The 26,538-nt window shown below is 41.9% G+C and overlaps 1 protein-coding gene across 2 annotated transcripts in view; it reads left to right on the forward strand.

The window, feature by feature from the left end:
- Positions 1-880: 880 nt before the first annotated feature.
- LOC310998789 (dystrophin-like) overlaps positions 881-26,538 on the forward strand; it is a 29,190-nt gene continuing 3,532 nt past the window's right edge. Inside the window, exons 1-14 of one of the 2 annotated variants that reach the window (XM_083988984.1) lie at positions 881-964; positions 6,417-6,478; positions 6,595-6,669; positions 9,681-9,882; positions 10,393-10,478; positions 11,293-11,450; positions 12,458-12,624; positions 13,619-13,730; positions 15,395-15,531; positions 16,979-17,017; positions 18,176-18,241; positions 21,180-21,245; positions 23,241-23,399; positions 25,595-25,838. In XM_083988984.1, coding sequence (XP_083845110.1) covers positions 945-964; positions 6,417-6,478; positions 6,595-6,669; positions 9,681-9,882; positions 10,393-10,478; positions 11,293-11,450; positions 12,458-12,624; positions 13,619-13,730; positions 15,395-15,531; positions 16,979-17,017; positions 18,176-18,241; positions 21,180-21,245; positions 23,241-23,399; positions 25,595-25,838 — 1,593 coding nt within the window. In that variant the 5' untranslated portion in view covers positions 881-944. Of the gene's footprint in view, positions 965-999; positions 1,063-6,416; positions 6,479-6,594; positions 6,670-9,680; positions 9,883-10,392; positions 10,479-11,292; positions 11,451-12,457; positions 12,625-13,618; positions 13,731-15,394; positions 15,532-16,978; positions 17,018-18,175; positions 18,242-21,179; positions 21,246-23,240; positions 23,400-25,594; positions 25,839-26,538 lie in introns of those variants that run through there. The other variant, XM_083988985.1, reaches the window with a different exon arrangement.

The raw sequence follows: 26,538 nt of genomic DNA on the forward strand, positions 1-26,538 counted from the left end.
AAATAAATGCAGTAGTGACCGGTGTAGCTACCAAATAAATGCAGTAGTGACCGGTGTAGCTACCAAATAAATGCAGTAGTGACCGGTGTAGCTACCAAATAAATGCAGTAGTGACCGGTGTAGCTACCAAATAAATGCAGTAGTGCAGCAGCCTCAATAAATGTGTCCAGCTGCCAGAGTTGTCCGGTCGCGGCTTCCACAGACTCCCACAACAAACGTCGGAGCAAATTTCCTTACAAGCGTTATAAACTGACCACAGACTCTGGATAGCGAAGCTAATTTCTGTTAGCCCGTCTATGGTGTTTTACATTAACGTTAGCATTAAGCTAGCGGACGTTATGCTTAGTTGTGACACTGGCTGTGTGTGTTTTGAATGTTGTTTCAAACTATGTGGGTTTGATTGAACATCTTTAATGCTTAAATATATATATTACCGCTTAATGCTTTACTCCTCTACACCGGCCGTTACCATGGTTGTATCCATGGTAACTACACCGGCCGTTACGATCGCGGTTGTTTTAATTACGCGACGTAGAGTCCGAAAGTGTTTTTTTTATTTGACCAGTGAGTCACTATATTGAATTCACTAGTGAGTAGTGAGTAGGGATGAGGGAATGAGGGAATGAGGGAATGAGGGAATGAGGGAGGGGTTTAGGACACAACCTGTCTTTTTTATTTCTTAACTCCAGCTCTTATTTTGAAGGAGTGAGCGGAAGTGGTTGTGGTTGTGTTCCGCTAGCTGTTGACCAGTCAGCCTCTGCAGCCCACCGCCGGCGCTTTACACTGTAAATCTCGGGACCCCTCTATTTCTCTCTCTCTCTCTCCGGCCGGTTGAGGATTGAGGACGCCTGTTCGAATCCCGGAGAGGGGGTCGGTCTAGGGGGGTGTCGCCTCGGTTTCTTCCCCCGGGAATTCGGTTCATTTCCACGGGGACTGAGGACGCGATGCGGGAGCAGCTTCGGAAGTGAGTGGCCGGGATGAAAGGGACATAAAGGGAAATAAAGGGGGGGTGTTACGTTATAACCTCCGCGGTGAAGAAGAACAGCCATGGTCACGTTAACGGTAAAGAATAGCCATGGTAACCGTTAAAGAATAGCCATGGTAACAGAATAGCCATGGTAACGTTAAAGAATAGCCATGGTAACCGCGCTGCTGGTCATAATGCAGTAAACCTGTTCCCAGTGAAAACACACGGCGGCTTGTGGGGTTTCACAGCGGCTGAGGAGACAGCGGTGAGTCGCATTCCGTGGATAACACACATTATTTCACGTGGAGAAGCTACTGGCGAATTTGCGCAAAAAATGAGCGAAAAAATGTGAAAAACCCCCTCGACGGTGAGACGTTTAAATTCAGTCCAGCGCATAGGAAAATAGACTCCTTCCCTCCCTCTCTGCTGTTGTGTTGGTACCAGACCAGATCTATCTGTATCTGTATGTAAGCTAACACAGAGTAAAAAAACGCCACTGTAAATAAATAAATACATTCCATTAATAAAATATCCACGTTTGACTTTAGTATATATTATTTTTGCGTCGTAATTATCCAGGTCGTGGTGCGTGGGAACAGAAATAGGACGTGTTTTTTTTTTCCCAAAGAAAAGCGAGAAGAGAAACGGTTGTTTTTGGGGGCAGACATTAAACCGAGCAGCCCCCCCTTTCCTTTCCTTTCCTTTCCTTCACAGCAGCTTTTTGGTGGTGGTTGTTGCCGGGGAACCAGGCGAGGTGTGTGGTCAGCAGTCCTCTGGACCCCCCCCCCCCCCCCCCCCACCCTTCTTGATGCATATTCCCATTCCCATTCCCATTCTCTATGTTTGTGCTGTTTCACTGCTCTTCATTGAAATAAACAGAGAGAATCTGTGCCTGCGTTTATTTGCTGGATTTTGTGTTTTTGTGGTTGCGTTCCTCCTCTGTGCCACCAATTTTTTTTTGTGCTTTTTTTTTATGTTGTGTGTCGATTTTGATGTGATGCTTCGGTCGGTCTATTTTGGGATGCATGCGAAATAAAGCCAGGCCATGGCTTCGTTCTGTGCTGCTCATCCTCCAGATTGTTGGTCAGCGCTCAGCTGTAACGTGGGATGTGGGATGTGGTCGTCTTGCACTGATACTACATGGGGCTTTAAATCTGTGTGTGTGTGTGTGTGTGTGTGTGTGTGTGTGTGTGTGTGTGTGTGTGTGTGTGTGTGTGTGTGTGTGTGTGTGTGTTGGTGAAATGAGAGCACAGGGGGGGGTTGGCTGGTACAGATTTTTGGCACCGATGTGATTGCAGGTGTGTGTTGAAGCTTTTTATCCATCAGCTGTACACAGACACACACAGATGCTGACATGCTCAGGCATGATTGTTATGTCTTGTGTTGTGTGCGAGCTTGTCGTCTTTGTGTGTGTGCGTTGTTATCAACCCCCACCATCTATCGAGGCTCGATCTGTGGTTGGCAGAAAGTTGTGGTGTCATGGCTGACTTTGTTGATAAATTCAGTAATTGCCGGTATAAAAGACGTGATAACTCAGCCCTAACTGACATGTCGGATGTTTTAAAGATGATACTAGATAGTGGTTATCCGTGGTCCTGGGGGGGTCGTTAGCCCACCAGCAGCCTGCAGCTCAAACACCAGGATAGAAGTGGTGAATCAAACCAGATCACCATCTGTTTCAGACGTTGTATGTTAATATGATAAAACGATGACTTGTAAGTTGAGGGTTGAGCTAATAGACTGGAGTCAATGTGGATACACAAACATGTAATTATGGCAATGATGGATTCTACATTCCACTGTCTTTACAATGGTTGAACAGCCAATTAGTTGTTTTACATGGAAACGGTTGTTTCTATAGTAACTTCTTGTAACCAAAGATGTACACTATCTATCTATCTATCTATCTATCTATCTATCTATCTATCTATCTATCTATCTATCTATCTATCTATCTATCTATCTATCTATCTATCTATCTATACTGCAAAAACTCAAAATCTTACCAAGAATATTTGTCTTATTTCTAGTCAAAATGTCGTTTCTAGTCAAAACAAATCTCATTATACCTAAAATAAGTATATTTATACATATAGGCTACATACATAGTTATACATAAAAAAGCAGCTTGTTTTTAGACACTTTTTAACTTATTTCAAGTCTATTTTCACTTGAAATAAGTAGAAAAATCTGACAGTGGAGCAAGTTTTTCTTCCTTATTACAAACATAAAAAACTTCCTTTCACTGGCAGATTTTTCTACTTATTTCAAGTGAGAATTTGTTTGAAAGAAGTGAAATTTATCTAAAAATTAGTTATTTTTTAGGTGATGAGTCTTATTTTAAGTGGAAATAGATTAGTTTTGACTAGAAATGAGACATTTTGACAAGAAATAAGACAAATATTCTTGGAAAGATTTTTAGTTTTTGCAGTGTAGCTGTCTAGCTGTCTTTCTGACTATCTACAGCACTGATGCTGGTTATATTAATTTGTTAAGTCACAGGCAGAGTGATAATATTTAATTCATCTTTACTCACTACATCTTAGCCCCTCTTAAAGGTACATTGTGTAGGAATTCCTCCCATCTAGCATTGCGGTTGTATATCGCAGGCAGCTCAATCGTATTTTTCATGCTGCATTCACCTGAAATTGGGCAGACGGCAGACGGACGACAGCCGCTGCACGTAACAGCATAAACAAGCCTCTATGGAAACAAGTGGTCCGTCAGCACCAGGCAAAACAATACACGTGACAATATGTTCAGAGCTGAGAGGAACACTTCAGTTTGTTGATGGGGGTGATTACTGATTAATGAAAAACAGACTTTTGAGCGAAATAATCGTTTTTCGTGAATAGATAACAGGAGAAGTTACACAATGTCCCTTTAACCTCGTGTATTTGTAAGTGTTATCGGTCATCGGTATTGGCATTGGTTATGAGAAGCAGGAAGTTATCTGTATCGGTGGGAAAAAGCAGTTAATGTGCATCCCTAGTGAAAAGGGCAAGTTTAATTTTCTGATAACTAAAAAACAGAAGAGACTTGGGTTTAACTTTAAAACATTTACCGTTTTTACTTGTACACCATTAAGACATACTTAGATTAGCCTAGCTCATGTAGCAGTGTGACTGTCAGGCTAGGACACATGATATAAGGATGCATCTACAGTTTGCATCATGTTTTTCTTGGGCTGCATTCACATGGAATCCGGCAGACGGACCTCAGCCATGGGACGGAACGGGGAAATATAATTCTGATTTCTCCTGATATTTTATTGCAAACTGAAACTTATGTTAAATTCCTTCCAAAGTGTCACATCCAGTTGTGAATGCTGTGGCGGAATGACATCCAATTTGCTGTCCGCCGTCTGACGTCTGCCTGATTCCATGTGAATGCAGCACTATTCATTCAAAAACCCTTGTGCTAAGTGCAATAACAGTGATGCAACTGTGAACCAAGGATTAATTGAAATGGTTTAATGAAAATAAACATGTACAGCAATGCCCTGGCATCTACTTTAAAGGGATAGCTCACCCAAAATTCAAATTTCACTCATTATCTACTCGCCCTCATGTCGACTGACTGAGTCCTCTGTGTTTTCTCAGATTTACAGGGGGGTCCGCGCAGCAGTATTTGTCCATATAATGGTTATTCACACCGGTCTGATACCTGCAGACAGCTGCTAGCTCGCGTTAGCTCCAGAGCAAATCCACACACTCACACACAGCCTGATAGAATCTCTTACGAACAAACAAATTGAGTGCCTCTATTACTTTCCTAGATTAGATTTTTTCCCCCTGCTTTTCCCTATCTGAGGTCGTTGTTAATTTAATATCTTTTCTGGTTTTACAGTGCTGCTTAGATAAAACAAGCAATTTGAGCATGTCCCCTTAGCCTCTCGCTATTTTACACACCAGGCAATTAAACTAGAAAATAATCAGCAGACTAATCTTTCAAGAAAATAATTGGAAATAAATCCTCACAGCTCGGAAACTGGAAATTATTTTTCTGTTGAGTGAACAAGCAATTACTCCTCCTGTTTTTACACCTTTTTCTAATATCAGTCGTAGTACATGAAGACTATATTCCTGATTGGACCCTTTAGTTTAATATTATTAAACTGCTGCTGATATTCTATATTTATCTGCAGATGTGCATTTTCCAGTCATGCAATTTTGAGTAAAAGTTACAGAAATTACACAGCCTTTTTTTAAATGGACAGTTTTTGATTTTAGTACTTTAGTAGTAGATGGAGAAATTGGGAATTTTTGGCCACGCCCATTTAGAGAGACAGGAAGTGAAACTGTTTCTATCGTTTGAGCCTCTCATGGAGCATCTTTCCATTTATTGAATATCTTTGGCTGAAATAAGAAGATAAATCCAAGCTACACACAATGTGGCATGTTGCTAGTGCTAGCCTAGCAACTACAGCTTCACAGAGCCGCTAACATGGTGCTAGATTTTCGGCCTTGGGAAGCTGATTGATTGATTGATTGATTGGTTGATTGGTTGGTCGGTCGGTCGATCGATTGATTGTGATTTGCTGAAGCTGATGTGGTATCTACAGTCTACAACAAGAATTTTGGGGAACATTTTGCACCATATTATTTTCACAGTAACTTCAGGGAGGCTTCTCCTTTAGCCCCGTGGTTCTCAACGTGGGGTCCACGGACCCCCAGGGGTCCTTCAGAGGGTTCAAGGGGGTCCACAACTTTTTATTGAAATTCTTCCACTTATTTTTTTTTTGGGGGAATTTTTATTATTAGTATTATTGTTTTGGTGTGGGTTTTTTTTTGAGAGTTTTACCACTTTTTTTGTAGAAAATCTTCAACATTTCTCTTTTTTTTTTTGAGAAATTTTTTTTAACCACTTCTTCCTACAAATGTTTAAATGTTTTAGGAGAAATTGTACCACTTTTTATTATTAGTATTATTGTTTGTTTTTTTTGAGAGTTTTACCACTTTTTTTGTAGAAAATCTTTAAGATAGATAGATAGATAGATAGATAGATAGATAGATAGATAGATAGATAGATAGATAAATAGATCCCCGAAGGAAATTCATCTATTTTTTTTTACTATTTTTTTTAGACATTTTTTTAACCACTTCTTCCTACAAATGTTTAAATGTTTTTGGAGAAATTGTACCACTTTTTTCCAGAAATGTCTCTATAATATTTCCAAAAATTCACGCCATTGGCCCTAATTTGAATGTACAAAAAAAGTAACGTTATTCAGTCTCAGAACAAATATTATTTGTGTATTTCTGGTGTTTGCTTGAAAATGTTGTCCAATGGAGGTCCGTGGTCTAATCTGTGTCAGTTTAGGGTCGTTGATGTAAAAAAGGTTGAGAAACCGCTGCTTTAGCCAGAGGATATAATACCCATGATGCACCAGTTCATCTGTTTGCTCAGCTCATCAGTTCACCGTTGTGTCTGTTTTGTCGTTCTGCAGCCACCAGACCCAGACAACATGCTGGGACCATCCCAAGATGGCCGAGCTCTACCAGTCTCTGGGTGAGAAGCTGCTTTTCATCCTACAGACTTCCTCTCTTCCCTCTCTTCCCCCTCTTCTTTAATCCTAACCCAGGTCGTTCTTCTCTCTCTCTCTCCGTTCTTTCTTCTCTCTCCAGCCGACCTGAACAACGTCCGGTTCTCGGCCTACCGGACGGCCATGAAGCTGCGGCGGCTGCAGAAGGCTCTCTGCTGTAAGTCTTCTATATCATGTTCACTTTTCCATTGTTTGTGGTTGGATTGGTCCTTTATCTAGTTCAAGGTTATAGGAAACTGAACTTTAAAATATGATTAAATCTAAAATATGTTAAATCTCTAAACATGATTAAAATGTAAAAAATGTGATAACCTTGTATTAGACCATCCTATTACTATGAGGCGCCTCTAATTTATTAGATCTTAAGACGACCAGTCGGCCTGATGGGTGTTGATCTATTTAAACTATGATGCAGTTTTGACTGATATATTTTTTGTATGTTTTTATTTTGCACAAGGTGTGTTCTGATTGGAAGTTGGAAACTTTCCATGGGAACTAATGGGAATAAAAGGGAATAAACGGGGAAAAAATAAGAAATTTACAAAATTGAAGGTTGGCCCGTAACAGGGAACTTAAATATAGTTGTGGAAAATATATTGTAGCATAATCTAGGTTAAAGCAACCAGATTTAATCCAATATAGTAAGTCATATTTTACTCACCATTCATGTTTTTGTGGTTCTGTAAAATAATTGATTGTTCATACAAGAATTAAAACTTGATAAAGTTCTACTCACAAATAAATCTGTTGAAATGTTTTTTAATTGTATTATTTAGCATGGATGTCTGCTTATGACAAAACAAAATGTTTACATTTATGTTTAGATATGATACAGTTTGTTTAAATTACCCCCAATTAGTTAATTTCCAGTTAATTCCCATAAATTCCAAATAATTCCCATGGAAAGTTTCCAATTTGGAATATTTCCAAAATTCCCTAGCTTAACTTCCCATGGAAAGTTTCTGGAAATTGACCAGAAATGGACAGGAAAGTTTCTGCCCCTTTGCCCCTCGTCCCACACTGCAAAAACTCTACATCTGACCAAGAATATTTGTTTTATTTCTAGTCAAAACAAATCTCATTCTACTTAAAATAAGACTCATCATATAAAAAGCAGCTTGTTTTTAGACACGTTTTACTTCTTTCAAGCAGATTTTCACTTGAAATAAGTAGAAAAATCTGATAGTGGAGCAAGTTTTTCTTTCTTATTACAAACACAAAAAACTTACTTTCACTGGCAGATTTTTCTACTTATTTCAAGTGAAAATGAGTTTGAAACAAGTGAAAATGATCTAAAAACAAGTTAATTTTTAGGTGATGAGTCTTATTTTAAGTGGAAAGAGATTAGTTTTGACTAGAAATGAGACATTTTGAGAAGAAATAAGACAAATATTCTTGGAAAGATGAAGAGTTTTTACAGTGCATGCCTCAAGTGTGTCCCAGTCCTCCTCCACTTTGCTCTTTATTTCCCTCCATCTCTCTTTTCTTCTCTGTTCGGGCTGTTTTTCTTCTTTCTGTCGTGTGTTTCCTCCTCCCATCCCATCATCTCATCTCTACGATCTTTGTCCCTCATCTCACACCATCTCTGCGTGTTTCCGTGACTCCATATGTGTGTTAACTCATCATCCCTCTGGTCTCTAACTGCAGAGTGTGAACCGCCCACGAGCTGTTTAGTGTGATACGTTTTAATTTTAAGGTGTATAGCTACGTAGTTGCAGCCAATTTCATTCAATCTGTTGTTTTCATTTAGTTGTTTTTTGCTCTTATTGAGTAGATCCGGTTTCCTAAACTCTAAACTATTTAGATGAATTACTATTACTTCTTTTTTTAACCCTGAAAGTTGCTCTGTCCGTTCACGATGCCTTCACTGCCACACAAACACCCATAAAAACCTTCCTACCTTTACTCTTCATCTTAGCCTTTGTTCATGTTCTATAATATATAATATAATATAATATAATATAATATAATATAATAATAATATAATATAATATAATATAATATTTGGCTTTAAGAACAGTTTCCAGAGCATGAAATGGATCAGTAAGATGAGAGTAGTTTTAATTAAACCCATTTTTCAACCTTTAAATTAAAGGTCCCATGTTATATAAAGTCAGATGATTCTTTAATAATGAATCAGGTCTAAGGTTTGAAATTAATACTGTGAAATGATCAAAGTTCTATCATATCATATCATTTGTATTGAGAAACTGCTACTTCTACCTGAAACTGGCTATATTTTTATTGTATTACAAACTCAACAGTTAGCCAATCAGAAGTCTTCTCACCTCTGATTGGCTAACTGAGCTATTGGTACAAGAGCTAGCTTCTTCAAACCACAAATACATTTTATTGACTTGACATTTGTCATTTTACTGAATGTTGCCTGAGCTGCAGAAGCTAAGCTAATTAGCATCTTTCCCAGTCCTATACTGTATGTTTTAAAGGGAAATTGCTCATATTTTAATAAGAAGCCACATTTGAATTGTTTTGAATCACTCTCTGTCTTTTTACATTTACTGAATTACACCAGTGCCACAAACTCAACACTTCCTGTGTTTTTTTAAAGGGATAGTTCAACATTTTGCCATAATCCCTATAGTCATAGCAGTAGGTTCGTTACATTTAATTGTCGGTGCAAGCTGTTTTTAGAACGGCGGAGCAGAGCCGTGAGCTGCTCAGAGCTACGCTACGGAGGCTCATTATGGGATTTCTTGGTTTCCCTCATCATCAAACTCATCAAATACACAATCCAACAACTCCACAACGCTCTGGTGGACAAGTTGTGAGCTGCACATTCACCACGCTATGAGATAATAACACAACGTTACCACACAGAGTTGTTTTAGAGGGAAATACAGAGACTGATGATGAAAAACTGTCCCTGAAGGCAACGTGCATCAGAGGTTTTACATGAATTTCCCTCTAAAACAACTCTGTGTGGTAACGTTGTGTTATTACTGGTATCTCATAGAAAATGCAGTGTAATTAGAAGAGATACTCTCTCTGTCCCTCCACAGTGGACCTGCTGAGCATCTCACTGTCTCTCTGTCTCTCTCTGCTTCTCCACAGTGGACCTGCTGAGCATCTCACTGTCTCTCTGTGTCTCTGTCCCTCCACAGTGGACCTGCTGAGCATCTCACTGTCTCTGTCTCTCTCCCTCCACAGTGGACCTGCTGAGCATGCCCATGGCCTGTGAGGTGTTTGAGCAGCACGGCCTGAAGCAGAACGAGCAGCTGCTGGACATCAACCAGCTGGTCGGCAGCTTGACCAGCCTGTACACGAAGCTGGAGCAGAGCCACGCCCACCTGGTCAACGTCCCGCTGAGCGTCGACATGTGTCTCAACTGGCTGCTCAACGTCTACGACACGTAAGAGCATCACACACACACACACACACACACACACACACACACACACACACACTGGAGATATAAAGGGATAGTTCAACATTTAGTCAAACTGGCCCATTGCCATAATCCCTATAGTCATAGCAGTAGGTTCGTTACCTTTAATTGTCGGTGCAAGCTATTTTTAGAACGGCGGAGCAGAGCCGTGAGCTGCTCAGAGCTACGCTACAGAGGCTCATTATGGGATTTCTTGGTTTCAAACTCATCAAACTCATCAAATACACAATCCAACAACTCCACAACGCTCTGGTGGACAAGTTGTGAGCTGCACATTCACCACGCTATGAGATAATAACACAACGTTACCACACAGAGTTGTTTTAGAGGGAAATACAGAGACTGTTGATGAAAACCTACTGCTATGACTATAGGGGTTATGGTGATGGGCCAATTTGCCAAAATGTTGAACTATCCCTTTAACACATTCTTACACATTGTTGTTGTTGTTGTTGTTGTTTTGTGGTGGAACAGCGGCCGCACTGGAAAGATTCGGACTCTGTCGTTCAAAACTGGAATCATCTCGCTCTGCAAGGCTCACCTGGAGGAGAAGTACCGATGTAAGTCTATCAACACATTAACCCCTTAACGGCTGCATCAGCACTAAACACTATTAAAGGACAATTCCAGGAGAATTCCACTGGGGGCTGTATGTTCCTAACATTTTAGGTCTAACAGAAGGAATCTGAAGGTTTTCAGTTTAATGTTTCCTGTTTTGCGGTAGTTATGGTCTGTCCCCGCGTCGCCACGGCAGCGATGAATGGGAGCGGATGGAAGTTCTGCTGCTTAGGCTGTTTCCATCCCTCAAAGCCACAGACAGCGTCAGATGGAGACTCAAACATGCACCCAGAAGTTTATTTACTTCAACAAGCCGACATGTTTGTGAAACTAGATCTAATTCAAAGTCTGGCGGAGTCGAGACCCAAGTTGACGCTCGGTGTGTTCAGGTGCAGTGGGAAGCTCCCGTATGTGTTGACGCTCGGTGTGTTCAGGTGCAGTGGGAAGCTCCCGTTTGTGTCAGAAACACAGGAATATCAACTCTGGACTTGCTTCAAGTAAATAAACTTCTGGCTGCATGTTTGAGTCTCCATCTGACGCTGTCTGTGGCTTTGAGGGATGGAAACAGCCTCAGCAGCAGAACTTCAATCCGCTCCCATTCATCGTTGCCGTGGCGATAAAGTCGTACATTTCCTACGAGAATAAAGTCATAACATCACAAGCATAAAGTTGTAAATTAACGACTTTATTCTCGAAGTTTGTGATTTTTTTATTTGTCAATGTGGCCCTGATACTTAGTCGTAATAATGTGACAATGCAAAGTGAAGATTTAATGAATCTAACCTGTTTCATTACTCCCCCCCCCCCCCCCTCCAGTCTTGTTCCGTCAGGTCGCCAGCGCCACCGGGTTCTGTGACCAGCGGCGCCTCGGCCTCCTGCTCCACGACGCCATCCAGATCCCCCGGCAGCTCGGAGAGGTGGCGTCCTTCGGGGGCTCGAACATCGAGCCCTCGGTCCGCAGCTGCTTCCAGTTTGTACGTCCACCCCTGCAACAGTCCGTTGTCATGGATACATGACAACAACCTCCATTCATACCAGTCATACGTGCCTGAGGCGGAGTGATAGCTACGCTGTGATAAGGCTTTAGAATAGTAGCCGTGGTATATGCTCATTATACCACGGTTAACAACCAATCAGATCGCCGGGTTTCACCTTTACGTTTTATAATCTCCTGTGAGAAGGAAGGTAAAGGACGAGCGACGCTCCACATCAGGCTGAAAACAGCTGCATTCAGCCGAGGATTAAAGCTCTGCTGGTTATTTGGGGCAGCGGGACGGTCAAACTAAACTAGTGTGTGTGTGTGTGTGTGTGTGTCGTGTGCGTCCACACACAGTACAGACACACACAGTACAGACACACAGTTATGTGTTGGTTTTATTGGATTAGTGGACAACAGTTTTCTACTTCCTGTCCTCAGAGCTCTGTGGTGTCGTCACCTGTCTGACGGTGTTTCAGTGATTCTTCTAAGGAAACGTAGAGAAGTTTCTGACTGAGCTGTTATTTCAATGAAGGTTGTTTTCACTGTGGAGGAACTGGAGGAACTGGAGGAACTCTGACTCACTGATTCCAACTCCAGGAATAGTTTTTATTCATGTTATTTAACCCCCCAACACCCACTGGCCTGTGGCTGGTTTAGAGATGTTCCAATACCAGTGTGTTAATATGATTATTAACGTTGTTCAGGTTAAAGCCTAACCCTGTAAAACATGAATGAACACAGCTAAAGAAAGACTTTTAACTTTCTTCTATTGTCTAGTTTGACAGTCAGACACAACTGGAAGAGAATAAATGTAAATGTAGGAATAAAGAACACTTCCTTTACAGACTGAGAAGTTCACTCTGGTCTAAACGCTGCACCACTGGCAGGACATTTCCTGATACCGAATGGGAACAACTCTTAGTCTTGTAGCTTGTAATTAAAGCTGGGCCCGCCAGCATTAAGGGGTTAAAATCTGACGGTGCTGTGATGTGGTTGTTCCAGGCCAACAACAAACCAGAGCTGGAGGCCGCCATGTTCCTGGACTGGATGCGGCTGGAGCCCCAGTCCATGGTGTGGCTCCCCGTCCTGCACCGCGTGGCGGCCGCCGAGACGGCCAAGCACCAGGCCAAGTGCAACATCTGTAAGGAGTGTCCCATCATCGGCTTCAGGTCAGTGACGCTCCTTATTACACAGATTCACCTTTAACTTAAAGGATATTACACACATTTACCTTTAACTTAAAGGATCATTTCTGTTTTTTTACAACCTGGACCTTATTTCTATCATAAACTCCGATCATTTCCTCCCCCAGATAACTTTGGTGTCATTACAAGTGGTTGTGATGAAATGAGCTCCAGCCGTGAGGCGCGTATATCCGTATAATGGAGTCTACAGGGCAGCAGAATGCAGCCTCTAAATAACACATTATCTGCAGAGAAACTCCTTCATTTCACCAAGATTTAGTTCTGATAGGCTAGTGCTATTCCCCTCTGAGTCCGGGGTTAGCTGTTATCAACATCCGGGGTCTGTAGGTTGACCTGCTGACCTCTGACCTGGATGATGTCATCTCTGAGCGCCGCGCGGCTCATTCTGATAATAATCATTCTGCTTCGGCATTCGGGTCCATTTTTATCTCAACTAGCCGGAGCTTTAGTGAGTCCAGGTTGAGGAGAGGAAGCCTGTGGAAGCTGAACTTCATCCAGCTGCTCATTTTGTTCTGACAAGTCAGAAACACGCAGAAACCAACCGTAGCATTAGCGGTAGCAACAAGCTCAGAGATGACATCATCCAGGTCAGAGGTCAGTAGGTCAACCTACAGACCCCGGATGTTGATAACAGCTAACCCCGGACTCAGAGGGGAATAGCACTAGCCTATCACAACTAAATCTTGGTGAAATGAAGGAGTTTCTCTGCAGATAATGTGTTATTTAGAGGCTGCATTCTGCTGCCCTGTAGACTCCATTATACGGATATACGCGCCTCTCGGCTGGAGCTCATTTCATCAAAACCACTTGTAATGACACTAAAGTTATCTGGGGGAGGAAATGATCGGATTTTATGATAGAAATAAGGTCCAGGTTGTAAAAAACAGAAATGATCCTTTAACACAGCGTCATGTGGTTATTCTGGTTCCCAGTTAAACGTCGTCTTTCCTTCATCCAGATATCGGAGTCTCAAACACTTCAACTACGACATCTGCCAAAGCTGCTTCTTCTCCGGCCGCGTTGCCAAGGGACACAAGATGCAGTACCCCATGGTGGAGTACTGCACCCCGGTACGAACACATGAACACACTCACACACTCACACACATCAGCCCAGAACAAACACACTCACACACATCAGCCCAGATGTTCTAGCTGGAGAAACACTGATTCAGTTAGAGGAAATAGAGCTTTACTCAGTGTCCTCTTCATCAATGACACATCTGTAGTTAGAGCAACACCTCTTAAATGTCTGTTTCTCTCCTCTAGTAGCTGTTGTGAGCTGGTGGAGACCAAACACAGAGCTAATAGAGATAATAACAGTATTTGAAGTAGTTTATTGAACTGGTCTGTGTCTGATGAATGTAGATATTAACATGTTGGTTGCAACAACTGGACCTACGCCACCTGCTGTGTAAATTCTGCATTACATTTCTGGACTGTGTCAGAATCTGTAGAAATAAAGAATATTACAGATTCTACAGAAGACTTCAAACTAAATAAACGGATTTACTACTTATAAAGTGGTTTCTGTTGCCCAAACTCAAGGCTACAGCCATAAATCATTAACTCCCCCTCACCGGCTGTTTGAATGAAGCCAACTGAAACCACTGTTCCCTCTCAGGTGTTTTACTGCTCCTCCTCTTTGCCCAGAAGACAAAAAAGTTGCACTCAAATATCCCGACTAGTTTCCTGTTTATTTCTCCCTCATGTGGCTTCGAATGGTGAAATGTAGCTATGACCTTAACTATGGTCTGTAGTGCAACTAGGATTTAAGTTTTTGCTTGAGAATTATTATTACTGTTCATATCAAGATGCTTCTGTGCCAAGAGTTGATGACACCAACTTGATGTTAGTTATTGTTCATATCCCACTGGCTGCTGATGATCTATAAGGCTCTCCTCGTCCTCGGTATGGTTCCTTCCTACCTCTGTTCACTCCTCCGTCGAACAGAAAATCGATATGCCTTAAGGTCCAGTGATATCTATTGTTTGAACATTTCTAGAGTGCGGACTGAATTAGGGAAAAAAGCGTTTAGTTATGCCGCTCCATCAACATGGAACAACCTCCAGGCTGAACTGAAATTGTCTGAACTTGTATCTTTTAATGTTTTTCGTCACTTCTTAAAGGTCCGACAACAAAAATCAATTGAGCGGTGCCTTTGCTGACCAACCTTGTCACCTTGACCCCCATGATGCTCCTTGCACTTTAGTTTTAACCTCTACTGTATTATGGCCCTATTTATTATAATGTAATATTGTAATGTATTTTGTATTTTATAATGTTGACGACGTGTGCTGCTGCCCTCTTGGCCAGGTCACCCTTGAAAATGAGATCTCGATCTCAACGGGTCTTTTACCTGGTTAAATAAAGGCTAAATAAAAAAAATAAAAATAAAAATATGGCAATAAATGCAAAATCTACTTTGCCAAAACAATCTAGTATTTTGTTACTGAACTAGATATGGAGCAGCCTAGGTAATGTTGTAGAAATAATCTGTTATTAATCATTATAGTAATAGCCAGTAGTATTGATATGTGGAGTTGTAGAGGTGAGGCCAGAGCACCAGCATGTGGACGTACTGTGTAGTCAACCAGGTCATCAGAGAGTTGAATTTCTGCTCAGGACTTTTGTAAATTAGAGGGAACGTTGTCTGAAACACACTCCTGACGGGGCGTTTGTGCGTTTGTGCGTTTGTGGCACCAAGTGAACACGTTTCTGTTTCTGTCTCCAAGACGACGTCAGGTGAAGACGTCCGGGACTTCGCCAAGGTTCTGAAGAACAAGTTCAGGACCAAGCGCTACTTCGCCAAACACCCGCGCATGGGCTACCTGCCGGTCCAGACCATCCTGGAGGGGGACAACATGGAGACGTGAGACACACACACACACAGAGAGACACACAGAGAGACACACACACACACAGAGACACACACACACACACAGAGAGACACACACACACACACAGAGCACACACACACACACACAGAGCACACACACACACACACACACACACTCATTCACATTGAAACAGGGCGGGAAACTACAATAAACTGGAATAGAATACTCACACTCACATTTAATTGAAGTTAACACACACACACACACACACACACACACAGAGCACAAACACATGTAATATAGATTAGGCTTGGTGCAGCTGTGTGTGTTTGTTTGTGTGAAGTGTGTGTGTCTTGTCACAGTTAAAGACAGTAAACTGTAAAACACGTTTCTGATTCAGACTCATTAATATTTAACATCAGTAAACCACCAGTTTAAATGTTTGATGAGGTCATTGATGCAACACGACATTACAACGGCTTTTTAAAGTGTGTGTGTGTTGATTTGTTTTGCAGAGTAATCCATGCATGCACACATTAAAGGACCTGTGTGTATGTTTTGCTATTGCTACATAGCGTTAGCATTAGCAGCTCCAGCCAGTGTTAACAGCACTAAAGGGTAAAGTGATGCTAGCTGGTTAGCATGTTTAGCCTATTTTCTGATAGATGCTAAGTAAACAGCTCTTGAAGGGATAGTAGCATTTTTTTAAAGTGGGGTTGTATGATCTCCAAATAGCCCCTAAGTACTTTAATTGCAGTAGAAGACTCTCTGCACTCCTCCCGTTAGCAACGCCAGCCCATAATAGCCCTGCCCAGAGATTTACAACATACAGTGTTGTGAACAGACCCAAAGAAACGGCCTATTTTCACGGCCTAAAAGAGGTTTTACCTGAAAAAAAAATACACAGTTACATTGTTCACTATAATATAATTTTATTTTATAATACACAGTTTTTATTTGGACCGAACCACCTCACGTATCCCTCCGCCCAGGGTTAGCGCCCGCCGATCAGCAGTTGGTTAGGTCCAAATAAAAACTGTGTTTTTCCTGCACTTTGAAGGGCTGGAAAAAATTATATTATAGTGAACAATGGAACTGTGTATTTATTTTCAGGTAAAACCTCTTTTAGGCCGTGAAAATAGGCCGTTTCTTTGGGTCTGTTCACAACACTGTATGTTGTAAATCTCTGGGCAGGGCTATTATGGGCTGGCGTTGCTAACGGGAGGAGTGCAGAGAGTCTTCTACTGCAATTAAAGTACTTAGGGGCTATTTGGAGATCATACAACCACACTTTAAAAAAAAAATGCTATTGTCCCTTTAATGTTAGCATTAGCTATGTAGCAAAGCAAAGGAAAACACCAAGGGGTTAATCAATAATCAATACTGTATCAGGACGGTTGAGTGTTGTGTTCCCATCATGCCTTGCTGCTGTGTCCTCCCACTTCCTGTGTCATCATCTCACGTTTTCTTGTCTTTCAGTCCCGTCACTCTGATCAACTTCTGGCCCGTAGACCATGCGTGAGTACACACACACACACACACACACACACACACACACACACACACACACACGCACACACACACACACACACACACACACACACACACACTGTTCTGTCTTTTTAACACATATAAAACATTCATGATTTTAGTTTTTTACTCCTCATCAGGTTATTTTTCTGTCGCTTCCACCCGTCTCACACTCATTTAGTTTGTAGCATCTTATATTCAGAATGAAAAACACCTCATGACATAATAATTAACCTCATTTGAATATTAAAATGAGTTGAACACAGCCCTGTAGTAGGGTAGTGCAGCTTTTCTTTTCTCTCTAATTAAGGCCAACTTTATTTATGGATATTTTTCATTGACAAGACATTAACATAATCATATAGATAGACATGTCAAAGTTTAGATTTGTCCTAAAACATAGTCATAGTGTGGTTAAATCAAATAACTCAATAACTTAGAATGGTGTTTTCTACGATGGAGCATCAGGGCCACATTGACAAATAAAAAAATCACAAACTTCGAGACTAAAGTCGTGAATTTACGACTTTATTCTCTCTAATGTTATGACTTTATTCCCGTAGGAAATGTACGACTTCATTCTTGTAAATTTTGACTTTTTTGTGTCAGCTATTGGAGGTGCATCAGCTAGGTGAGAAGGGTTAGACCATATATGGAGTTCCTGTGGTTCCAAGCTGTTCATGTAGTTTATTGACGGTCAAAAGCCAGACGCCGTTTATAAAGAAAAAATACCAAGATATACGATCAGTATTTAAGTATATAACAGGTATTCTTTAGCCGTTGGATTTGCTGAAAACACCACGGTGTCCTTGTAAAGCCTGTAAACTTTTCTAGCATCCAGTTCCAATGTTTCAAGGACTCTGACTCTTGAAGAGGAAGTAGTTTCCTGCTTCATGTCGTCATGTTGCTAATCTCCCTCGGAGGACGAGGTGTGAGATCTTAGAGCGACGTGAAGGAGTTTATTTACAGCATCTGACGCCGTCACACATCAGCTGCCTCGTGCTGTTTCTGTGTTTCTGTGTTTCTGTGTTTCTGTGTTTCTGTGGCTCGTTCTGCAGCTGCACTGGGATGAACTGGTCCCTCCTGTTGCATTGACTCTCTCTTTCTTTCTTTCTTCTCCTCTCTCCTTCCTCTCCTCCCTCTCAGGCCTGGATCGTCCCCGCAGCTCTCCCATGACGACACACACACTCGCATCGAGCACTACGCCAACCGGTAACACTCTGCGTTCAGCCGGCAGTGTGTTTGTGAACAGGATAAGGGGATGAAACCTTCCCACGGTGGAGATAATAAGATAACAGCTCCTCTAGAGACAGAGCCACCAGCAGCTCTGGGATGGATGTGATCTGGAATAATGACTAAAAACAAGCTAAAACACCGTGTCCCCTGCTGCGTTTAGCCGCCGTCGCTCCCCGGGGAGCCGGCGCCCTAATTCTCTTGGCTGACGCAGTTCTGGGAACTTTCAGTCAACTTTGTTCCTGATCAAAAAGTTTGATCATCAAAAAAACAAAAAAAACTTCCAAGTCAGAGAGGAGACAGAAGTTTCCTTCTCCTGTTCACAACATAATGAGTTTGTTTTGATTGAAATGGAATTGAAAAAAGGCAGAGTGATGTGATTAAGTGATGATCTAAACCTGCTGTCAGGCGCACGTCATATACAGTCAGTCCACATGGTTCATAACATACATCAAAAGTTGCATTTTCTAATTTATTTTATAGCAAAGTTACAATGTTCTTTTGGAAGTAAAAAAAAAAAAAAAATTCAAATTATTATTATAAGTGTCCAAAAAAGAAATCTGACAGTGAGTTCTTCTGGGAGATCTATTGGGCTCATATACACTGAACATTTTTGAAATATAAAATATTTAAAGAATGTTAATCACTTCTATACAGGAAGTTTGAAAGTAGTGAATTCAGTTATACAGGCACATCTCAATAAATGAGAAAATCATGGAAAACTTTCAGTTCACACAGTGAAACTCAGATCACATAGAGTTCATTACACACAGGTTGAAATATTTAATGTCTTTGTTCTCTTTTAATTGCAATGATTATGGCTACATTTAGGTTTCCTACACTATCATCCACCAATCAATCAATCAATCAATCAATCAATCAATCAATCAATCAATCAATCAATCAATCAATAAATCAATCAATCAATCAATCAATCTTTATTGAAGGTGTAGAGTTACCATGCAACATGGTCTCACACCTTACAATTACAATACAATAGTGATAAGGCAGATATGGCAGGAATAACACGACAAAACATACTATATATATACACACATACACATACATACACAGTACTGTAAAAAAAAAAAAAAAGTAAAGTCAAACACAGCATAAAAGACATTGACATTGCACCTTTAGTCAAAGTTTTGACAATTTGAGACCCTTCACTGCTCAAACCAATAACCCCAGAACAGCCCTTTAACTATCTCTGACTGTACATGTGTGTGCTTTGACAGAAAGCTGCTGTGTTGGTGATGTAGAGATGGAGAATGGGATACCTTGACAACCTTGACAAACTATGTTTTAGTATCTGGTTATTACCAGCTATTTACAACAATTCCATTAAGTTCCTGTTTCCACTTAAACACCAAATGTCCATAGTGAACAACAGCAGCAGCAGCAGCAGCAGCAGCAGCAGCAGCAGCAGCAGCACTACTGATGCTACAGTGATTCTTCTGCTCCTAATAATGACTAAAACAAAAAGGTCCAGATATCCCTTTGCATAAATCCAGACTGAGATAAAGTGTGTTTGGCTGTTTGGTGAATAAGTGTTCTGCATCGAGAGAGAGAGAGAGAGAGAGTCCTGAGAGAATCAGAGCTTATTCACCAAAACATGTTTGACTTCCTTCAGTTTGCAGTGATGCTAGTGATGCTAGTGATGCTAGTGATGCTAACCGCTAACTGCTGCACCGAGCCACCGAGCCACCGCCGAGGGACAAGAAGCAGAAGTCAAATCAATCACACAACCAGTCAATCACAAGTACAAGTCGTTGATAAACTGGCGGCTGAGTCGGTCGGTCGTTGTTGTTGTTGTTGTTGTTGTTGTTGTTCCTCTGTGGCCAAGTGTTTGATCTCTGCCAGAGAGGATTTGACACCACTCATTGTTGCCTTTGGCCAACGTTGGCACATAAACACAAACACAACACTAGCTGCCCCAATGCCCCGTGCTGACGGACACAGATGCTGAGTCACAGCCCCCCCCCCCCCCCCCCCCCCCTCTGCCACAGATTGCATCCAGCAGATTAGAGGAAGGTGTCGAGGTGAAGAAGCAGCGTAATTAAGAGTCTCCTGGGCCAGGAGGTTATCTCTTGTTTCTGGAGCGTGCAGCATCACATAGATATCTACACGTAGCTGCCTCGGCCTCTGACGCTGCTGCCCATTGGAACAGATTATCGCCACCGCCGCCATCTTGGTCAGGAGGTGTCTAACTTTGACTTCCTGTATCTACAGAGGCAGCAGAGGTCTATCACTGAAGCCCTTTGTTTTAATATCAACACTACAACTCAGCTACATAACTCACCTTAGCAGTTATAGGGTTAATGTCAGAGCCATGAAACTGATTTAATATGGCCTAGCACGGTTATATAGGTAGCCTACAGTGGTTTACACTCACTCGCCGGCCTCATCGCCATGGCAACCACAAACCATGGCAACCACAAACTCATGGATACATGACAACAGCTTCCATTCATCCCAGTCCTACGTGCCTGAGGCGGAGTGATAGCTACGCTGTGATAAGGCTTTAGAATAGTAGCCGTGGTAACTGCTCATTATACCACGGTTAACAACCAATCAGATCGCTGGATTTCACCTTTATGTTTTATAATGTGGCAGTAACGGTTGTCAAGGATACGGTGCCAAACACAGAGGAACTCCAACAGCCAGAAAAACTACAACATCCACAGACCAGACTCAGATAAACCCACTTAACTCCAGAAACCTTTTCTACAGTTCACTAGTGAAAACAGCTGACTGTACATAGCGGTGTCATTGTCACGTTTCTTCCCGTCGTAGCAGAGAAAACAGAGAAACACCTGAGTTCTGAACTGAGTTGGGTTTTCCCTCCAGAGTCTATTAACTGCTCCGCGTTGCGTTCAGGGACTGACTGACTGCTCTGTTTCTTCCCCCTCCGCAGGTTAGCGGAAATGGAGAATCGTAACGGCTCTTATCTGAATGACAGTATCTCACCCAATGAGAGCATGTGAGAACCGCTTTTTGATTGTTTGATGTTTCTCACCCACTGAACTGACTCGCTGTGTGAACCTGCTCTGTCTCGTCTCCATCGCTGCTTGTGACGTGATGTCAAAGATGTTTTACAGTGTTGTAGCCAGGGCCGTTGCTAGGAATTCTGGGCCCCCTTAAAGAATACTAAAGCCCCTCAAACTTACTTTCACTGGCAGATTTTTCTACTTATTTCAAGTGAAAATTAGTTTGAAACAAGTGAAAATGATCTAAAAACAAGTTAATTTTTAGGTAATGAGTCTTATTTTAAGTGGAAAGAGATTAGTTTTGACTAGAAATGAGACATTTGGACAAGAAATAAGACAAATATTCTTGGAAAGATGTTGAGTTTTTACAGTGTACTATGAGTATCAGTCAGGGTCTTATGCAGAATAATTCAGTCATACAAAGATTAGACTACTGGGGTTTTTTATGGGCCCCACTGGGCGCTGGGCCCCTAGAGTTATCATCACCTTTCTCCTCTATACAACGGCCCTGTGTGTGGATATAAGATCATATTGTGGTCAGTGTAAAATATGGAAAAAGGGAATAGGTCTGCACACATTGATGGTATAACCAGATTTAACACCCCAAATAATTCCTATTAGTGTGTATGTAAATATGCGAAATAGGCACATTATTATTGTTAAATGTTTAAACTCATTTTTGTGACATTTATGTGTTTTCCCTTTGTGAAATTGTCCTGTAGTCAGTGGTATTTTTAAGAAATTAGTTTGTAAAAATGTCTTTCTATGCCGACGATACGGAGAAATTAGTCATCAATAACACATAGATAACATAGTTAGATTCTATTGTTAGCTTAGCCGCTAAACAAGGACATTAAGTTGTGTGATATTTTAATAACTGAGCCTGAAATTGAAACAGTGAAGAACATATTATTATGTAAAAAAGCATCAGACAGAAAACATCAGTATGTCCTTAAAGCAGAAGTGAGTGATATATTTGTGTTAATATAAGTCTTAAATAGTTATATCTTCCGACAGCAATCACTTCTATAGAGTGTTTGGTCTGAAACACGGGTCTCTCAGTCCCTCTGCTCTGCTCTGAGCCGAAGAGAAAACATTTATCGTATCCTACAGTTTTTATCCAATGAGGAGAGAGAACGGCATGCAGGGCTGTGTGTGCAGCCAAGGAACGCCGTGAATGTGGTGACGTAGGGACGAGGACTGTTATGGTGCGTTCAAGGAAACTCGTATTTTTCCGACCTGTGAAGTGGTACCAGTTTGATCTGGTACGAGTTCACGGGTCAGAAGTTACGAGTGGCCGTTATAGTGACTTTCACCGGTAAAACAGGTCGGAGAAACACGAGTGGGTTGCCTGGAACGCTACAAAGTCGTAAGTTGTGACTTGAAGCTGTAATTTACGATTTCAAAAGCCTGCCTGGAACGCAGCATTAGCGAAAACGACCGGATCGCTTACTTCTGCTTTAAGTTTTGTGATATTTTGATAACTGAGCCTGAAATTGAAACAGTGAAGAACATATTATTATGTAAAAAAGCATCAGACAGAAAACATCAGTTTGTCCTTAAGTTTTCAAAATGGCCGACTGAAAGCTGAAAGCAGAGCAGCAGCAGCAGCAGCAGCAGCAGCAGCTTCTAACTATCTGGCCTCATTAAAACCCTGAAACACCACGGGCTGCGTGTGTGTGTGTGTGTCCACTCTGAGTTGTGTAGTGTTGAGACAGAGCTGGGGAGTTGTGTGTCCTCTCTGTCCCCTCGCTGTCTTTTCTTCTTCTTCGGTGGTGCAGTCCTGTTCCACAGCTGCTGTGTCATTTACTGGCTGATTTCTTCTTCTTTTTTCTCCACCTCCCTCCCCCCTTCTCTCCTTCTCTCCCTCTCTTTCTGTGTGTGTGTGTGTGTGCTGAATACATCTGATATAAATGCGTGTGTGCATCTGTACATCTCTCATCATGTCATCGGTGTGTGTGTGTGTGTGTGTGTGTGTGTGTGTGCAGCGATGACGAGCACATGTTGATCCAGCACTACTGCCAGTCCCTGAACCAGGGCTCTCCGCTCAGCCAGCCCCGCAGCCCCGCCCAGATACTCATCTCCATGGAGACGGAGGAGAAGGGGGAGCTGGAGCGGGTCCTCGGTGACCTGGAGCAGGAGAACAGGTCAGACAACGACTTCCACACTCAACATGTCAACAAAAACACAAACTTAACATCATGACACCTGAAGATGCAGTCAGAGGTTTGGATGCTGCATCCTCATGACTCCTCCTGTTTTAACCCCATTTACAAAGAGTTATACAGGTTTTATTGTTTTATTTGTTAGGATCCCCATTAGCTGCGCTCTAGAACGCCGCTAGTCTTCCTGGGATTTCACAGTTAAAACCAATACATTTAAACATAAATCTGCAATCACAACATAAAGACAAATCAACAAAATCTTACATTAAATCTGTACCATCAGATTATCATCCACAGCAAACAACCTGTGTAAGAGGGTTACAACCCTAACCCCTAACCCCCCACAACTCCGATGTACAGCAGTTATAAAATAAAATAAAATAAAAAGAATAAAATAAGAGGGTAAAACAAATGAAGATGACAACAAGAGACCCTATTACGCTACATAAGACCCTTTATGTGTATGTGTGTGCATGTTATTTTACAGATATGAAATTCCAAGATATTTTTTTATTTGCTTTTTGAATGTTAGTTTGTGTGTGATTTTAGTTATTGGCAGTGGTAAGGAGTTCCATGATTTCATTGATCTGTTTTCTATTGTGTGCTTCAGAAAGTTGGTGTTTGGTTTAGGAAGCGTGAACGAAGCGTTATACAGGGCTGCAAACTTGTCACCTTTCGGCGAAATTCGCCGTTTTGGATCCCAAATGGGTCATTTGTGTGATTCGTGTAAATCCACAATAAAAAAAAATTGAGAGGGGGGGGGGGGGGGTATGTGGCGAGGCGAGGCGAGGCGAGGCGAAGCAATGCACCTGTCTCTTTAAGGCGCGTGCACCTTATCTGGATGAAAACAAGTGGAGGCAGCGCTGCAGCAATACACACCTGAAGCTTCACTTCTCATACAAACTAACTAATACCACTGCCACAGTTGTTAGATTTAATCAATGAGACCAACATTAATCTCCTATAAAGAGTTTAACCAGCCGGCGGTAAACCCAGGTAGCTGTTTAGATGTAGCTACTGTACAGCCCAGCTACATCTAAACATGCCTGTGCTAAGAAATAATCTGCCCTGTAGCACGGTGCTGTGGGTAAACAACAAGAAGAAGCAGAGCAGTGGATCAGCTGGTCACTTGTGGAAACGTTTGTGAGCATGGGGAGTGAAAGAGTCGGAGCTAGAAGATGCAGCAGCAGCGTTGTAGGTGCTGTATGGGACCGCGTGTGTGTGATGACTGCGATCGCGACCAATTAGCGATTAGCGCGTTAAGCATTTATTAGCAATCCAGCAGCAGCAGCAGCAGCAGCAGCAGCAGCAGCAGCAGCAGGAGGAGGAGGAGGAGGAGGAGGAGGAGGAGGAGCAGGTTGACTGACTGTGGCAGGAGACCTCTGCCTCTGTTTCACTTTATGTTGCTGGTAAATAATGTGGTTGTAAAAGTAGTAGGCTAAAGTTACATTATTTTGTATGCACTAATTAAAGGGGCAGAGCTTTAAGAGACATTTTAGCTTTTATATTTTATAAGATATAATTTTTGCTGGACCTGAACTTTACTTTGCTTTGGTAACTTAGCTTTTCTCAAGTTAACTTAACTTAAGTTAACAAAATAATCCAAAGGGAGATGGGAGCTGGAAGGAAACGTGTTAATAACAGATGGACACACGGATCAAAACATCATATGTGGAAAAAATCCTCCTCATTCCCTTTCTATAAAGTCACACGGCATTAGAAGTGATCCCTGGTGTTGGAGGAAATGTGGTTGCCTAGCAGCAAACCACCGCCATATTTTGTGGGAATGTCAAAAGAAATAATTATGGAGAGAAAAAGACACATGTGCTGGAGCTCAGCTCACTTTTTCCACCTTTAACTTCTGCACACGGAGTTGTGAGATGAACATTGTGTTACATCTCATCTCTCTTCAGGAATTTATTTTTTTTGTGATCAACTTTATTTTATTTTTTACTGAAAAACTTAGAAAGGTACAAGTCAATAATACAACAATAAATCATAAGCCATGTATTCATATATACCCATACCTATAAACGTACTGTAGAGATACATGAAGGTGAACAATAAAACTAAAATAATAAATGTATATATAGGGATAATAAAATAATAATAAAAATAAAATAAAATAATAAAATAATAATAAATGACATGTGCATGTAATCTCTTCTCTGCTCCAGGAAGCTCCAGGCGGAGTACGACCGACTGAAGAAAGCCCACGACAGGAAGGGCCTGTCCCCGCTGCCGTCGCCCCCGGAGATGCTGCCGGCATCGCCGCAGAGCGCCCGCGACGCCGAGCTCATCGCCGAGGCCAAGTTGCTACGGCAACACAAGGGGCGGCTGGAGGCCCGGATGCAGATCCTGGAAGACCATAATAAACAGCTGGAGTCACAGCTGCACCGGCTCAGGCAGCTGCTGGAGCAGGTAGCCACGGCAACGGGCACAGATAGACAGACCTCTTCTCCACCGAGCTGGTTCAGAGCTAGTTCCTTAGCTTAGCACCGGTCCTTAAAAAGTCTTAAAAGGCATTGAATTCATTAATCTAAAAACAAGGCCTTAACTGGCATTAAAATGTCTTAAATACATTTTTCAAACGTCTTAAAAATGTTAACACATGGTAAATGGTATTTTATGGTTGTAATTTGTCTCAAATCTCATAATAATTGGTAACAATCTGACCTAGAGAAGTTAGTGGCGGCCGTCAACGATAAATTTCTTACCGCCACCAGCTCCCAAATCAGTTTGCAGCAGCGTTAGCCACTGTTAGCTAGGCTGTTAGCGGCTAACAGGTCTGTTTCTAACTGTAGCAGCAGCGTTAGCCACTGTTAGCTAGGCTGTTAGCGGCTAACAGGTCTGTTTCTAACTGTAGCAGCAGCGTTAGCCGCTGTTAGCTAGGCTGTTAGCGGCTAACAGGTCTGTTTCTAACTGTAGCAGCAGCGTTAGCCGCTGTTAGCTAGGCTGTTAGCGGCTAACAGGTCCGTTTCTAGCTGTAGCAGCAGCGTTAGCCACTGTTAGCTAGGCTGTTAGCGGCTAACAGGTCCGTTTCTAACTGTAGCAGCAGCGTTAGCCACTGTTAGCTAGGCTGTTAGCGGCTAACAGGTCCGTTTCTAACTGTAGCAGCAGC

Source organism: Trachurus trachurus, assembly GCF_905171665.1.
Source record: "Trachurus trachurus genome assembly, chromosome: 2".
Taxonomy (NCBI): domain Eukaryota; kingdom Metazoa; phylum Chordata; class Actinopteri; order Carangiformes; family Carangidae; genus Trachurus; species Trachurus trachurus.